Source organism: Uloborus diversus, chromosome 9, assembly GCF_026930045.1.
Source record: "Uloborus diversus isolate 005 chromosome 9, Udiv.v.3.1, whole genome shotgun sequence".
NCBI lineage: Eukaryota > Metazoa > Arthropoda > Arachnida > Araneae > Uloboridae > Uloborus > Uloborus diversus.
Window position 1 is genome coordinate 139,040,266 of NC_072739.1, and position 15,857 is coordinate 139,056,122.

The 15,857-nt window shown below is 33.0% G+C and overlaps 1 protein-coding gene across 1 annotated transcript in view; it reads left to right on the plus strand.

The window, feature by feature from the left end:
* Positions 1-9,757, plus strand: part of LOC129229638 (homocysteine-responsive endoplasmic reticulum-resident ubiquitin-like domain member 2 protein) — a 32,101-nt gene extending 22,344 nt beyond the window's left edge. The window contains exons 7-9 of the mRNA XM_054863992.1: positions 951-1,187; positions 3,979-4,102; positions 7,850-9,757. Of these exons, the coding sequence (XP_054719967.1) occupies positions 951-1,187; positions 3,979-4,102; positions 7,850-7,987 (499 nt within the window). The 3' untranslated portion in view covers positions 7,988-9,757. The remainder of the gene's footprint in view (positions 1-950; positions 1,188-3,978; positions 4,103-7,849) is intronic.
* The last annotated feature ends 6,100 nt before the right edge of the window (positions 9,758-15,857 follow it).

Consider the following 15,857-nt stretch of genomic DNA (forward strand, 5'->3'; position numbering starts at 1 on the left):
CCTTTAAAAGTATTTTTAATGAGATATGTGAGCTGTCAAATACAGTGCTTTTTTTTTTTTTTTTGTAAAATGGCTCTTAAGCGTATTTTTTTAAAGAAAAATTGTGAACTGTTTGACTGGACCTTTCCTGAGAGTTCTATAAATGGCTCTCTCAAATAATTAAGTTTTCATAGATAAGAATCCTCTGTTTTCCCACGAATGTGTACTTTTTTGTTATTTTTACTTCGATTCTTTTTTTGTAATACCCAATTAATTTGTTATTTTCATTCAACTTCCACAATTTTTTGATAAAAAAAAAGTTATACAGGTTGCTTCATATTTTAGTGAATAGCAGCAGATCCAAGATTTGATTTTTAAAAAATAATCAAGTAGTAACTTTTTTTGAAAGGTATAGTTTGTTTTAATTTCCCCAATTTTGTCTCTGCTTTTATTTTAATTGTCCCTGTAATTGTTTTTTTTTTTTTTTTGGTAATGAGCAATTTTTTTTAAATAAACAAATAACCAGGAAGCCACACAAAATAGTAAAATAATGAAAAACGTTTAAATTAGGTATCAATTGAAAGAGCATAGTAAAGCATGTTTCTGAACGCAAAAATTATTTGCCATCAAGGCGATGATATCGAGATATTTTAAGAAGAGCAGCTAGAAATCAAAGATACCACACGATTTCACCATCTGCATGTGACAGGACATCCATCTGCAAAGCGTGTGAAAGAAGTCTTCCATTATTCAGCAAAACTCCCTAATACGCCTACTGTCTGCAAAATATTTGCAGACTTAAACAGTTCATGTTTTGGTAATGAGGGTGCAAGGGAAAATAATTTAAGTGTCCAGAAATCTGTTTTACCATGCTCTTTCCATTGCTACTGATTTATTTATTTTTTGTTAATTTGCTGTCATATGGTTTCCTGGAAAGAAGCTCGACTGTGTCTCAAGAATTTTTTCTTTAGGTTCAACAATGGCTATCCTCCTGTCATGTTCCAAAATACCACAGTCTCGCAACCTGCAGATCCAGTCCCAGAGGAACCACAACCAACACGACAACCACGCCCAGCAGTTAGAGAGGAGGAAGGGGTGGACTACCTGTTCATCCTGAGCCGAGCTGTCATGCTCTTTGCCCTTCTCTACTACTATTCCTCCCTGCAGCGCATCTTTCTCGTTGTGTCCATCTTCCTTATCATATCCATGTGAGTTACTCCTTGGTGCTGTTTTTGAAACTGTATTATGTAACCCTATAAGGTCCCACTGCAAAATTCTATCCCCATCTACATTTTGAACAAACAAGTTGTCCATGCACCTGGAAAGTCATGGATTCACAAATGCGGCAAATGCAAATCCGTGTAAAATAAAATAACTCATCCTTCATTCAAACTCATCGGTGTAAAATAAAATAGAGGTGTCAAATCTGAAACCGCGTAAAATAAAGCCGCATAAAATGAGGGTCTACTGTATTGCATTAATTGTTTTTTATCTATAAAAGTAACTTTGCTCGCATTTTGCTTTAACGTAAATTTTGAGAAACATATCAAGCAATTAGAAGCAAGGAGATGAAAGTGGACCACAGCACCTACCAGAGCTACTAGTACTGTTTCTTGCCCCAAAGCAGAGGAGAGGTTCTCCTATTATTTGTATGGTTATCTCCTAGTTTTAAATTTTGGCACTTACATCCCTTTGCTTCTCCCTGCCTCATGTGTTCAAAGCATTGCTTGGATAGTTACAATTTTATTTTCCCAGAACAATCATGAAGACAATTCTTGTGAAAAATGTATGTTTTTCATAAAACATTGCATCCAATGAGTCATGGAAAGGTGCAAGCCTAAGTCCTGAAATGTCATAGGTTTGAAGACTCTAAAAGTAGCAAATACCTTGAACACAATTTCATACATAATTACGATTAGAGGAATATGTTTCTGCTGTGTTGTTTGTCCAAATATGGCAGGAAGTAGGGGAGCAATTTTAGATTTTAGGTGCGTTTTTTCAGTTTGTGTGTCATATCTCAAAAACCTTTTTTTTTTGCGAGTAAAATCATTTATTAAAAAATGAAAGTGCATAAAATTGTCTTTAAAGCAGAGTTTTTATTTTCGTTGTGGATGTAGGAGGTGCAAAGAGGTTGAATTTCAAAATTTGAATTTTCAATCAGAGATCAATATAAAAAGAAAATGATTTCTTGGCCTTTTGCCAAGTCTTCGAAATTAAGCAAAGTGGAAAATAGTCCATTTTTCAAAGATTCACCAATTTTGAAGTTAAACTCCCTCCTGCTACAATGAGATAAAAATTCCACTTAAAAGGCAATATTATGCTCTGTAATTTATCAATGAATAATTTTACTTGCAAGTAAATAGTTATTGAGATATGAAAGGAAAGCTGAAAACACACACCTAAAAGCCAAGAATTTGTTCTACTTATGATACTGCTACCTGGCAAAACCTTATTCCTCTTATCATAATTATGTATAAGTTGTGATTTGGTTCAAAAACAGATGAGAGAAGTTTGCAGAGACTAGGGACTGCATTAGACTGACCAGTGAATGAACACTTAACACAATTTCATTTTCAAAAATTCATAGCATCATTAAGAACTAGCATTTTGGGACTAAATAATAAAAACTTTTTAGTTTTTGTTTAATATAATTCTTTTAAAAAAAGAACGTTTAGAGTTTTGTGTCAATTTTTGGGGTGGGAGGTGTAAATAAGTACATTTTTATCTAACATGATGCAATCATTTATTTATTTCATGTTTCAAAAGTTAAGATAATTTTAATTAAAATTACTCAATTTTTGTGTGTCTTGAACCTTAAGTATGATTTAAGTCATGCATTTCATTAAAGTTGCTTCATTTTTCTATACCTACTAGTAAAAAAATAGTTACTGCCATAAAATTAACTCAAAATATGATTATCAGTATTTTTCATGTATTTTTATAACATAATTAATAACTAAAATCCTTGAATCTTTGAAAGGGGAAAAAAACTGATTTATATAAAATGAAAGAGGTTTAAATCAAAAAAAAAAAAAAAAATCCTGCTTAGTACTGAAATTTATGGTAAGGGTGTCTGCTCATTGTATAGAATGGCCAGATTTCATGTAACTATAAATAATAAGCATTTCTTAAAAATGCTTTTTAAATTAAAATAAAATGTTAAAGAAAATTAATCCTCCACTCACTATAATGATAGTTTTAAGATCTACAAGGTGTTTCTGATCTATATTTATCGTTGTTGTAAATGATTGCTCAGAGTTTTCAGCTTTTTGACATTATTAGCATACTATAAAATATTGTTCACTGATTAATTAAAGTATTTAAGTTGTTGAAAATGGTTTTTGATATTTACTCTCATATGAAAATGGTGCCTTTGCTTGTACTAATCAGGATTTAATACACACATAAAAACAACAGATTTTTTCAGACCTATTTCTGGACTTGATTTCGACAAATATATTTATAATTATAAAATTGTCCATCAAGGTGTCATGGATGAAAATGCTTCTATATTTGAGCGAAGCAATTGTCTGTTTGGTGATATTTTGAGAGTTGAAATTTTAACCCTAACTCCAGTGGAATAATCCTAAACTCCAGTAGATGGCGTTCATTCGTTTCTTCATTTTTCTAAAATGACACATTTATCAGTAAAACAGTTTAGTTACCGAATCCAGTTTTACCTTGTCAAGAAAAAAAGCATTTCCGTGCATGTTAAATATTATTGCCTGAAAATATCAAATTATTACGCTATGCCATGAGTTTCATTGTTGGTGACGTCGGCAATACTCGATCAGTGGGCAATTATATTATATGAGGATAAGTATTTTACTTACAAGGTAAATGATTTCCACATGCAACTAAAATCTGGAAAAAAAAACTTTACCAAGGTAGTAGAATTTCTCAACTGGGCCTTCCCAAAAAAACTCAGGCAGATTTTTTTGAACCGGGCCCAATTTAGGGATCCCTGGAATTAATTGCTGTACACTTTTCTTTATTTAGGTACGTGAAGCTGAAACGAGAGAGCAGGATGGAAGCACGACCCACACCGCAAGAGAGGGAAGAAACAATAGATACTCGTGAAGAGAGCGACGCTGACATTCGTGTTGTTGGAACAGAAGGACAAGTGAGTAGGATGCCCTTCCATTTACATATCTGAAAAAGCAATTCCTATTGGTTATTCTCCAAAATATTGACATTTAGCAGGGCAAATAAAAACAAAAGAAAAATTTTATAAAATTAAATGTTGTCTAAGAGAGATCAAAAATGTTACATGCCTCAGTTTTGCACTTCGAAATTATAATAAGACCGTCAGACATATCAGAACTGTAAATTACTCAAGAAATCAAACAAATTGATGAAATTAACAGTTGCTGATGCAGCAGATTCAAAATTCCTTTGTTTTTATCTGTACCAACACTGCTGCAAACACTCCCTCATCAAAATGCTTGTGAGATAATTATTTGCTGATTCTTATGTAAAATGACACCCCAAATCAAAATTCGTCCATCATTCTCCCATTGACACCCATCCCCCACATTTTTAAAAAAGTTTTTGGCAGTTTCATACTCATTATTTTTATTTGATGGTTAGGTTATGGTAGACTTATATTAACCATTATTCTGGTTTCATACTAAAAAATAAGTTAAAAAATTGAAAAAAAAAAAAAAAAAACTGCCTAGAAAAAAGATTGTTTAAATGATTATTGTATGTAAATGAAAAAAAAAAATCCCTAAAATTTAACTTGTGTAACAATTTTTTAATACCAAGTATTTTTTTTAATTAAAAAAAAAAGGACCCTCACTGTTCCATAGAATTTTTTCGCAGAACTGGTCCACGGATCACAAAAGGGTGAGGAGTGCTAATCTAGAAGATAACTAATAATTTTACTTTTAAGTAAAAATTGGAAAAAATTAAACTATAATTAAAAGCCTATTTCTTGAGTTACTTTCTCTGTCATAATGCCCAGCGATTCTCCTTTTTAATTGTTGCTAAAACAATGAAAAATAATAGTAATTCTGTAGTGAATTTTATTGAAAAGTAACCATCATAATTAAAAATTAAAGTAGATCCTCCAACTCATAACATAACTCCAGTTCATATCCTAAAAATTTAAAAAGATATTGAATTAATGTGCTGATTTTCAATATTTCTTGGATGGTTGATGAATCGTGAGGGTTTAATGTTCGCAAATAACCTGTTTAAACGATTGCAGACAAAGGTTGCGAATTTCCGAACGACCCCTTACACTTTACTACCTATCCAAGAATTATTGAAATTCGTCTCATTAGATATCTCTGTTATCTTTTTAAAATTTTTAAGCTATTGAACTGAAATTATGAGTTGAGGGATCTATTTGAGTTTTAAATTAAGAAGTTTATAAATTGCTATCTTTAGTGCATACGCAATGAAAATTTAATTGTTTTAAACATACATTATTCTTCAAATTTTCATTGTTTTAACTTTAAATTTTAGTATTAGGTTTTTTTTTGTAGGCTGTCTAATATTCTAAGAGTTTGGTAAGGTTTGATAGAAAACTACGGGTTATGAACCAAAAACCTGCAAGAGAAATTGGTAAGGGTAGTTGGAATTGGTTTTTAAAAGAAATGCTTATATCTTCTGGAATATAAGTGATAGTCTCGCAAAAATATGGAAATTAATTTTACATAGTTCGTTAGCTTATTCCTGAATTTTGTAGCTTACTCCCAGCTTTTTACCATGAAGGAAGATTGGAGAATTACAGCTGCAGCATGCATCTTGCATGACAAAATTTACGTAACAATTGTCTCTTATTTTTCAAGAAATCCATAAAAATGTGAATTTTTGAAAGTGTCCCAATACCTTTGGTGATACAGTGTATGTGTTTGAGCTCTTTGTTTCATCTTATAGCAGCAACTTGCCTCCTAACTTATAAAAAAAAATCTTCAATGTTGCATCCTGAACTTTTTGTGGTTCTTGCTAGGTCATAAACAGCTTCCGAACAAACTTTACTTCTAACCCTAGAATTTTCTCTTGTTCCTTTCAGTTGTTAGTCTTTTTTTCCCTTAAGAGAACCTTTTCTTTCTTATGTCCAGTTTTTTTATCAACTTCCATCATTCATTCACACCTATCCTTTATCCTGTGTACTATTGAAAATTACTTTCCTTCTCTCTACACTGATTAAGACATCGGCATGAGCAACTTAAAAAATATCGTCTAGTTTTGAAAGAAAAGCTGTTTTTTTAGTTTGCTGAGTAGATGAGTTTTGGTTTTCTTTAAAAGTTGCTCTTTTTGGAATATCTGTTCAAGTTTTGTTGAAACACTCGGCTTGTCTCTCACTGGGATTCTTGCTCTTTGCCTTTTTTTTTTTTTAAATTCCTGTAATATCACAGTTGAAGCTTCAATTCAAAATGATGGTATGATTTATATCCAAAAGACTTATGTAATCAGAACAGTTAATCCTCTTTCCATTCTGCAACTGACTCACCTAGAAGATGCAAGTAGGCTTTCGATATTCTGGCTTCAATGGTCATTTTAGTCTCAATAATGAATCCAAAGTAAAGTTCTAAAAAACAAACTACTAAGTTTGAAAATAAAATGTTCGTTATACAGCTAAGAACTCGCATATTGGCATAAAATGGGTCAATTTGAACTAACAAAGGCTAACTAAGTATTGTAGGCTGTGCAGTAATATCTAGTACCCTATATGAGGCAGTGAGAAGTAAAGGGATGTAAGTGCCAAAATTTTAAAAAATGGAGATGATCAGTACAAAAAGTAAGAGAACTTCTCTTCTGCTTTGAGGCCAGAAATGGTGCTACTAGCATACTTGCCAACTCTACTGTTTTTAACGGGAGACTCCCATTTTTTGCTTCCATCTCCCAATTTCCCGTATTTTTACGATTTTCTCCCGTTTTTGCAGTTTTTTCAGTCAATCATTAAAAAGTTTCATTTTCTTAACAGATGGCGCCCCTTTCTAGTCATCTACCAATGTCAGGGAATAGGAATTTTTCCGATTAATAACTCATTTAGTAAAAATTTGTTTTAACATGTGCTACCCTATACCTACTTATTTTATTTTTTGTTTTAATTATACAGTGATTTTTTTCCAGATTTTAGTAATTAAATTTTTGTAGCAACTTTTTTGATAGAGACTGGGAATGTAAGAAACTTTAAGCAAATTCTCCTTATTTGGTTTTTCCTTTGCAGTATACTTTTCTTGCTGCTACCAATTAACTTAAATCTGCATAAACTCCCCATTTAATTTTAAATTTAGTATTCATGTTATTTATTAGCATAATTTAATAATTCTGTTGTGAAGATATGTCACTGGTGAATCATCTATATCCTTCTAGTGGAATCTTCTGTTTTTTTTTCTTCGAAAGTTGCCAAGTATGTAGCAGTCCTGTTAGGTGCTGCTATACAGCATGATTTAGAAATTTTTTTAATAAAACCTAGGACTAGAACTTTAAACACGTTTCACTCAAAATTTTATAAAGTCCAGTTACATCCCTTGGCATCTCACTTTGGAAAAACTTTGCATATGTTAGAAACTTTACTGCTGTTGAGCTACTCTAAATAATGTTCAAAAGTGTTAATATTTGGCCTGATTTCTTTTTTCATACAAAGTAACAAAATTAGAGAGTAAGAAGATAATATTTTCATAGTTGAAAAGTAAGCACCACCCTTATTGCTTATGCATCTCTTTTGAATTAATTTGGATAGAAGAGGATTGAGGAGTGTCCGGTGAAATGTCGGCGGGAAATATTCTGGAGTGGAGTACCTCCTTCAACACCCGAAAATTGCACATAAAATTTTTTGTTATAAAACAGTTTTGAATGTTATTGGATTTCCCCAATTCCATGCATGGTTTATAAATGTTAAATTTATTTTCAGGAGGAAACATCTGAGAATTCCACCTCTCCCCAATCCGTTCCGTCAGAACAGGATTGGAGGACCACCCTACTTGCGCTAGTATCGTCCTTCTTCTCCTCGCTGATTCCCGCAGACAACCCCCCAATCGAAGTCAACTGACACTTGTCAGCTTTCATTCTCATTGTAAATACCACAAGTTCTGGATGATGCCATAGATGAAAGAGTTAGCAACCACCTAAAAAATCACCTTGTATCGATTTCGAATTCAACTGCATTGTTTGACAAAAATCACTTTAGTTGTATACCTCACTGAAATAACTTTGGTGTTGTTGCATCATTTAATCACCCCTGATTTTGTTTCACCAATAGTGCTTACAATACCTGCCGCTTAGTAAAATCACATTTCTTCTGACTGCATTTGATTCCATAAGCTGGTGTTTCTACAGTCGAAAAAAATTTAAATGTTTTAGGTTTAATACTCAAAAGGAAAAACAATAATGTTTTGAAAAAAATAAATATGTAAAAATAAAAGGGGAAAAAGGAATTATATTTAGATTTTAAGTGTTTCAAATTACAGTTGACATACATCCATGCCAGAAGTAATTTTTTTTTTTTAATTTACACAAGGATCTTGAACTGTTGGTGCATTATTGTGGAATTCACAGAATTTGAAAATAAAGATTCAACATCATTTTGCATTCAAACAATGTTGAATCTTGACTTTAAAATTCTGTTAATCCCACAATAATGCATCAATACTTCAGGATTCTTGTGAATGTACTTCTGGCTTCGATGAAATGTCAACTTCCTTATTTCGAAGTACATCATATGACCATAAAGCATTTTTCTCACATCTATTGAAAAAAAAATAAAATAAAAATGGCACTACCATTTCCTCATCTTCCGTGACTGATTTTTCCACTTTTTGGCGTGACATAACTTTAAAATTTATTTTGTCTATTGCAACATATTGCTGTTGTCTTTTCCAATTTTTAACATACAATCTCTGAAAGCTCGACTTTACAAAACGGCAATAGTTCTTTCATTAAAGGATGGTTTTGACAGATTTTCACATTGTAATTATGCTGTTGTTCCATATTTGAGTTTTAAAAGCAGCCAATTTTATAAACTAGTGATTTTATAAGTGGCGGTTTCTGTATTCTTTTAATTTAATACAGGCACAAGTGCTGTGGGAAGATAAAGTGCAGTATCTGCAAGTTTTTAATTTTTTGCATTCTTGTCATCTATTGTACTTAAGCCTTATTGCACGAGCTTACTTAATTTGTTTCTGCTGAAAATAAAATCAAATTCCAATATTTCCCTATTATAGTCTACGTAATGAGAATAGGTGAAGCAAGGATAAATAATTTTTCCCACTCTCCGCCCATTTCTCTTCTGGTTGTCATGGTTACAGCTCTATAACCCCCCCCCCCCAGCACGTCTGCAAATATGTGCTGCAGACGCAATGTGGGCAAGTTTATAGTGCTGTAGCCATGACAACCAGAATTTGAAAAAGGGTGGAGAGGGAGAAAATTATTTGGTCTTGACATGCTGATTCTTGTTACATATACTATATTTAGGAATTTGAAACTCTGTTCTTTGAATATCCTAAATACTCATTTCTGCAGATACTGCCTTTTAGTTTCCTCTAGCAGATTTATTGCTGAAACCTCTTCATCAAAAAATGTTACCATGTTTCGTGCACTTAAAAGAAAATATACCAACATTTGTAAATATTCAGCTGCATCAAAAAAATTAATTGCAATAGGGCTAAGTTTTGCAGGTTTCTTGTTTGCTGGTTGTGTTATGCTTTTCAGATTCAGTACCAAAGATCTGCCTTATTTTATGCATTAAGATGTATTTTTTCATGTTATGCATGTTTAATTTTAAGTTTGTGCCAATTTAAAGAAAATAAATTATTTATTTATATATACTTTTTTTCTTTCTTTTTCAAACTTGATGATATGAGTGTCAATTAATAATGAAAATGTATTGAGATAAAAAGTAACAAGATCAATTACACCTTCACAAAGGTTTTTAAAAAAGTTTTTACTAGTAAAGAGTAGTAATAGTTTTATGGCTTTCTGTGAAACAATTTGTAGTATTTTGGAATGGGAGACCTCTAAAGCAATATTCAAAATTAAAAAAAAAAAAAAAAAAAAATGGTCAAGGTTGCTACAAAAAGTCAAATACAAATACAAAAGTGACGACCAGCAACAGGCTCTGGGCCCAGCTGGACTGCTGCTAGTCAATTTACAATCCCCAGTGAAGATCAATGGCCCTCTTAAAACTATCTACTCCCTTGCTCATTACCACCTCTTCCGGTAAACTGTTCCAAGGTTCCACTATCCTGCTAAAATAATAATTTTTCCTAACATCCATGTTAGCCTGAGATTTAAATAGCTTAAAACAATGACCCCTTGTCCTGCTTTCAGTGCTAAACTTCAGTCCCGTAACATCTTTCATTTTAATAAATTTAAACAACTGAATCATGTCCCCTCGGTCTCTTCTTTGCTCAAGACTATACATTTTTAGCCTTCTAAGCCTGGAATCATAGTCTAAGTGAGAAAGCCCATTTATTAGCCTTGTAGCTCGCCTTTGAACCCTTTCCAATACATTAATGTCTTTCTTAAGATAAGGAGACCAAAACTGAACAGCATACTCCAAATGAGGTCTTACCAAACTTCTATATAAGGGCAGAAGAACTTCTTTAGATTTGTTTGAAATAGATCTATTGATAAACCCAAGCATCTTATTGACCTTGTTACTAGCAATGCTGCACTGTTGGCTAAACTTTAAATCCAGACTTATTAAGACCCCCAGATCAGTAACTTTGTCTGCCTGACTAATGACTGAACCTTGCAAATAATAACTTGTATACTTATTTCCATGCCCTAAATGTAGCACTTGACATTTCCCAACATTAACAGCCATACCCCATTTATCAGCCCACCCTGTAATATGATCTAGATCCTCTTGCAGCTGTTTTGCTTGTTCTTCATTTTCTACAGTCCCCATAACTTTGACATCATCAGCAAAACAATTCATGTTCCCAGAAATATTTTTGTGAATATCGTTCATAAAAACAATGAACAAAACAGGCCCTAACACTGATCCTTGAGGAACCCCGCTTAAAACCTCACTCCAATTAGAATAATTTCCCCTTACAACTACCCTTTGTTTCCTTCCGGTCAGCCAGTTTTTTACCCAAATGAAAGTTTTCCCTCCTATTCCTATATCAGCTAATTTGCTAAGTAGAGCAACATGCGGTACCTTATCGAAAGCTTTTTGAAAATCAATGTAAACAATATCTACAGGCTTCTTATTGTCCAAAGCCATGGTAACTTTGTCATAGAAGTGTAATAAATTAGTTGCACAAGATTTGCCTTTCCTGAAACCGTACTGAAAACTAGACAATAGATTATTAGTCTCTAGAAAATTTACTATCTTAATTTTTATGAATGTTTCAAAAATTTTGCTTACCACCGAAGTTAGACTCACGGGTCTATAATTTCCCGCACTCCCTTTAGACCCTTTCTTGAAGAGCGGTGTAATGTTAACCAGCTTCCAGTCCTCTGGCACTGTCCCCGAGTTATAAGAAGCATTGAAAATATTTACGATTACATCTGCTAATTCCTCCGCACATTCAACTAAAATTTTGGATAAATATTATCAGGTCCCGGAGCCTTAGTCTCTTTAATTTTTTTCAAATGAAGTAAAACGTCATCCCTGGAAAATACAAAGTTCTCAAGCTGTACTATAGCTTGTGTCTTGTTGGTGTCAACTGTTAAGATACAGTTATCGTTAAAAACACTCGAAAAAAAGTTATTAAGAACATTAGCAATATCACTATCGTCCTGAATTAAAATTCCGTGCTCATCAACCAGTGGCCCAATATGACTATTTCGAACTTTCCCTGAATTAGCATATGCAAAAAACCTCTTGGGATTCCTGTTTATGTTATCTGCCAGTCTTTGCTCCAACTCTCTTTTCTGAATCCGTACCAAATACTTAAATTTACGCCTTGCCTCACAATATTGGAGCCTATCTGCACTGTGACCAGTTTCTCTAAACCTATGAAAAGCAGCTTGCTTGTAATTTAGAGCCTTTTTAGTTTCCCTGGAGAACCACATTGGCCAAATTTTAGTGTTGACACCCTTTCTCCTAAAAGAAACATGATCCCCAACCGTTTTCGCTAGCTTTTCCTTAAACTCTGCCCACTGAAGATTCACATCGCTATTGTCCAATCCAGAAGAAAAAACTACTTTCAAACTCTGCCGAATTGCCACAAAATCAGTATTTCTGAAATTGGGCACAAACCTAAAATTCTCTACTTTGTGCGTATCAAATTTAATCCCAAACTTAATACTGTTGTGGTCACTGTCTCCAATGTGTTCCCCTACACATAACCCCTGAACAGAATCTTCCATATCACAGAAAACGAGATCCAAAATCACATCCTGTCGAGTACCCTAAGTTACAATTTGATCTAAAAAACAGTCACCAATTACTTTCAAAAATTCCTCTTCTCTGTTATTACTATGGTAAAAATTATTCCAATCAATTCCTGGAGAATTAAAATCTCCCATTATAATGACTGACCCCTTGCTTGAAATGTCACTAATAATACTAAACATCTGTTCATCTTGACCCTGGCTTAAGTTGGGTGGCCTATAAATGTTCCCTAAACGTAGTTTATTGCCCTTATTGCTCATCAACTCCAGCCAAATCATATCAATCTCATTAGGTTTATCATTAATTACCAATTCATTGCAAGTTAAAGTGTCTCTGACATAAAATAAGACCCCACCACCTCTTTTACCTACTCTATCTTGCCTAAACAAATTATACCCAGCGATAGATAATAAATCATCATCGCTTTCGGTAGCCCATGTCTCGGTAACTCCAATAATATCCAACCTCTCGTCTATTGTTATGCTTTTCAATTCTTCCATCTTGTTCCTAATACTAGGAGCATTTGTATAAAAAACCTTAAGTAAGCTCATCTTATTTTTATTTAATGCTGCTCGATCATTTGAATCCCAACTGTTAAAATCTTTTCTCTTACTAGCCACCCTATTTCCGTTTATACTAAAATCCCAATAGTTAGTACCCATTCGAATACTGCTCCTTAAAGCTTGCCCCCCATTCCAACTTAGTTTTTTGATTCTGAATCCTCTAAAACCAAACCACTAACCATTTTGACCCCCGTAGAGCTCAGATGCAGGCCATCCCTAGCAATCCAATCTCGTTTACATTTACTTCACACATCAATAAACCTGATACTACGCTTAACGCAAATTTCCTTGAGTAGCAGGTTCATACACCTAGCCCGTTGGTTTAACCAACTCCTATGCACTCCATATCTGGGAAGCAAACCAACCACTTGAACATTTGCCGAACAGTTGGTTGCTTTGTCCAACAGGGAATCCCATTTCTTAGTAAACTCATTGTTGTTACTATGGCCTATATCGTTAGTTCCCACCCACAAAGTAACTACATCCTCTTTATTAAATACCCCCTTCTTTTCAGCAACCCTATTTACATCTCTCACCCGAGCCCCTGACAAACAACATCTAGCCACCTTACGTCTAACTCTGCCTATTGAGTTTCCCACCTCACGCACCATTGAATCTCCCAAAATTATACCCTTTGTTTCCCAGTGCAAATGAAATCCTTCTCTGAATCATCCTTCCCCTTAAACAAGCAGAACATCTGACATAGATCACAAGAAATCCACTTGTCCCCTTTACCACTTTTAACCTCCTTCATTATGCATATAACCCCCATTCTAGCTCAAAATGATACACTTAAAAGTCAATACAAAAATGCAAAATTGAAGAAATAAAACTAATTATTAGAATTAGAAAGCATTGGAAGTAAAAAGTACAAAAATTACAAAATCCTAAGACAAGCAGTAAATTAAAATAAACAAGTTACACACTTAACAGAGCACTTAGGCTCAACAACAAGAAATCAGCACATTTTAGGCTTAGCTACAAAGAATAGAAAAACACTTTAAGAAAGCAAATAAATCGAAAATAAGACTTAAAAGCACAAAAATACTTAATTATATGATAAAATACAATAAAAATACTGAAAATAAAGCAGTAAAATAAACAATTACAGTAAAAAATTACTTATCTCAGGAGCAGCAAAATATCACCCAAGCAACACTAGCGCTCTCTATCGGCGATATCCACTTCTTACGTTGTTCAATGAAAAAATCTTGCAATTCAATCCCTCTATTCTATTTCTAAACAATGCCCAAGGGAAACCCTTCATGATAAAATGATGATTCTACTTTGCCATCAGACTAACTGGAGTTTTTTTTTTGAGGGGGGGGGGGGTCATAACAGTTGTAAATATAAACATCAAAAATACTGGGTGGGCCGTCATGACTAGAAGCAAAGTCATGCTTCTAGTCATGACGGCCCACTGTCAGACTGGGGGACAGTCTGACTGTCCTAGACTGTGTAAGGTTTTAACCATGAACATGTTCATATAATTTCGCCCCAGTCATTAAGTTTGAAAAACAAGTCAATTTTAGCAGGGAAACCAGTTTCTACAGCACATTTAATCAAAATAAAAAGCGAACATTAAGCGTACTTGTAGTTACATTCTTGTTATCATAATTTAAAATTATCTATATGAATTTAAAAAAAAAGAAGTTAAGGGCTATAAATTTGATTCGGATAAATGAGATTCTACTAAATTTAAAGGGCTTGGAGCAAGAATGTGATATGCTACATAATGCAAATTTTTCAGTTGGCCGATTTCCAATTTATAAAAAATATTTAAAATTTTTCAAAGGTTTTATAAATTCTATATTCTGCAATACTAAAACCAGATATGTTTCTCTCCAAGTGACATAATCCATTGTCATGTTGATTTCAATCTTAGTTTTGAGAAACAAAAGAATGGATCGAAAAGTCACTCCTTAGGGCTTGTCTCATTTCTGTCCCGAGCCCTTCATTTGTCTCTTTTCTCACTAAATGTATGCAGAACAAAATCAGTATATCAATAATAGCTATTAGTGAAAACTCTTCGTTTAAAATCTCATTAATAAAAAGAAAAAATAAATAAAATTTCATTTGAGAATTTGCAAAAATCACATTTTACTCAAAATTGATGGTTGATTGATGATTTGACAAATTGATAATTTTTGGTAATTTGGACAAAGAAAGCTACTGATTAGATTTTGTAATTGTGAAAGTTGTATGTATGTTTTTATTAAGAAGAAAAAATAACATGGATTGAATATGTCTTTAAATATTATGTTTACTGAGAAAATATAGCTATTCAATACATTTAAATTTTAATCAATTTTACCCATTTTTCCAGAATTTTTTTGAAAAAGAAAAAACCAATTCCTTCCCCTTTTTAAGAGTAAAATCTGCTTTAAGTTAATCCTTGAATGAATGCAAACGATCTCTAACCATGGCGACAAAAATATGTCATCTTAATAAATATTAAAACCACAAGTAGGTTATTCTTGTTGTCATGTCAACCTGAAAAAGTCACAGCAGCATCAACTTTGGTCAAGTGAAGATAACAAGCAATTCGTGATTGCTCGATAAATATATAAAGGTGACTGCAAATTCCACCTCCATAATAGTGTTACTGATCACAGGACTCCCATTTGTGAGATTCTTTAAGGCAGTTTTTTTAGGATCAAGGGGAAGCGAGAAAGGATAATTTTAAAAATTTTGCTACTTGTTGATTGAGATCTCAATTCTGTGCATTTCATGCCTTTATTTTGTAAATATGTAGGTAGGGGAATGTGGGGTATTGTGAAATAGTTCAGATGCCTTACTTTTTTTTTAATTTAATAAATTGTAAATGTGTTCTGAACATTAATCTACATGAAGAAAGAATAATACAATATTTTATAATAAAACTTGCATTGAAACTTGATTTTTAATTTTTGGCAGTAAATTTGTGCTTCTAAAAAAATTTGGAATTTTTTTTACTTTGTTTTTTCATAGGGCAAAGTGGAAAAAAAAAATTGAATGAAATATTTTTGGTT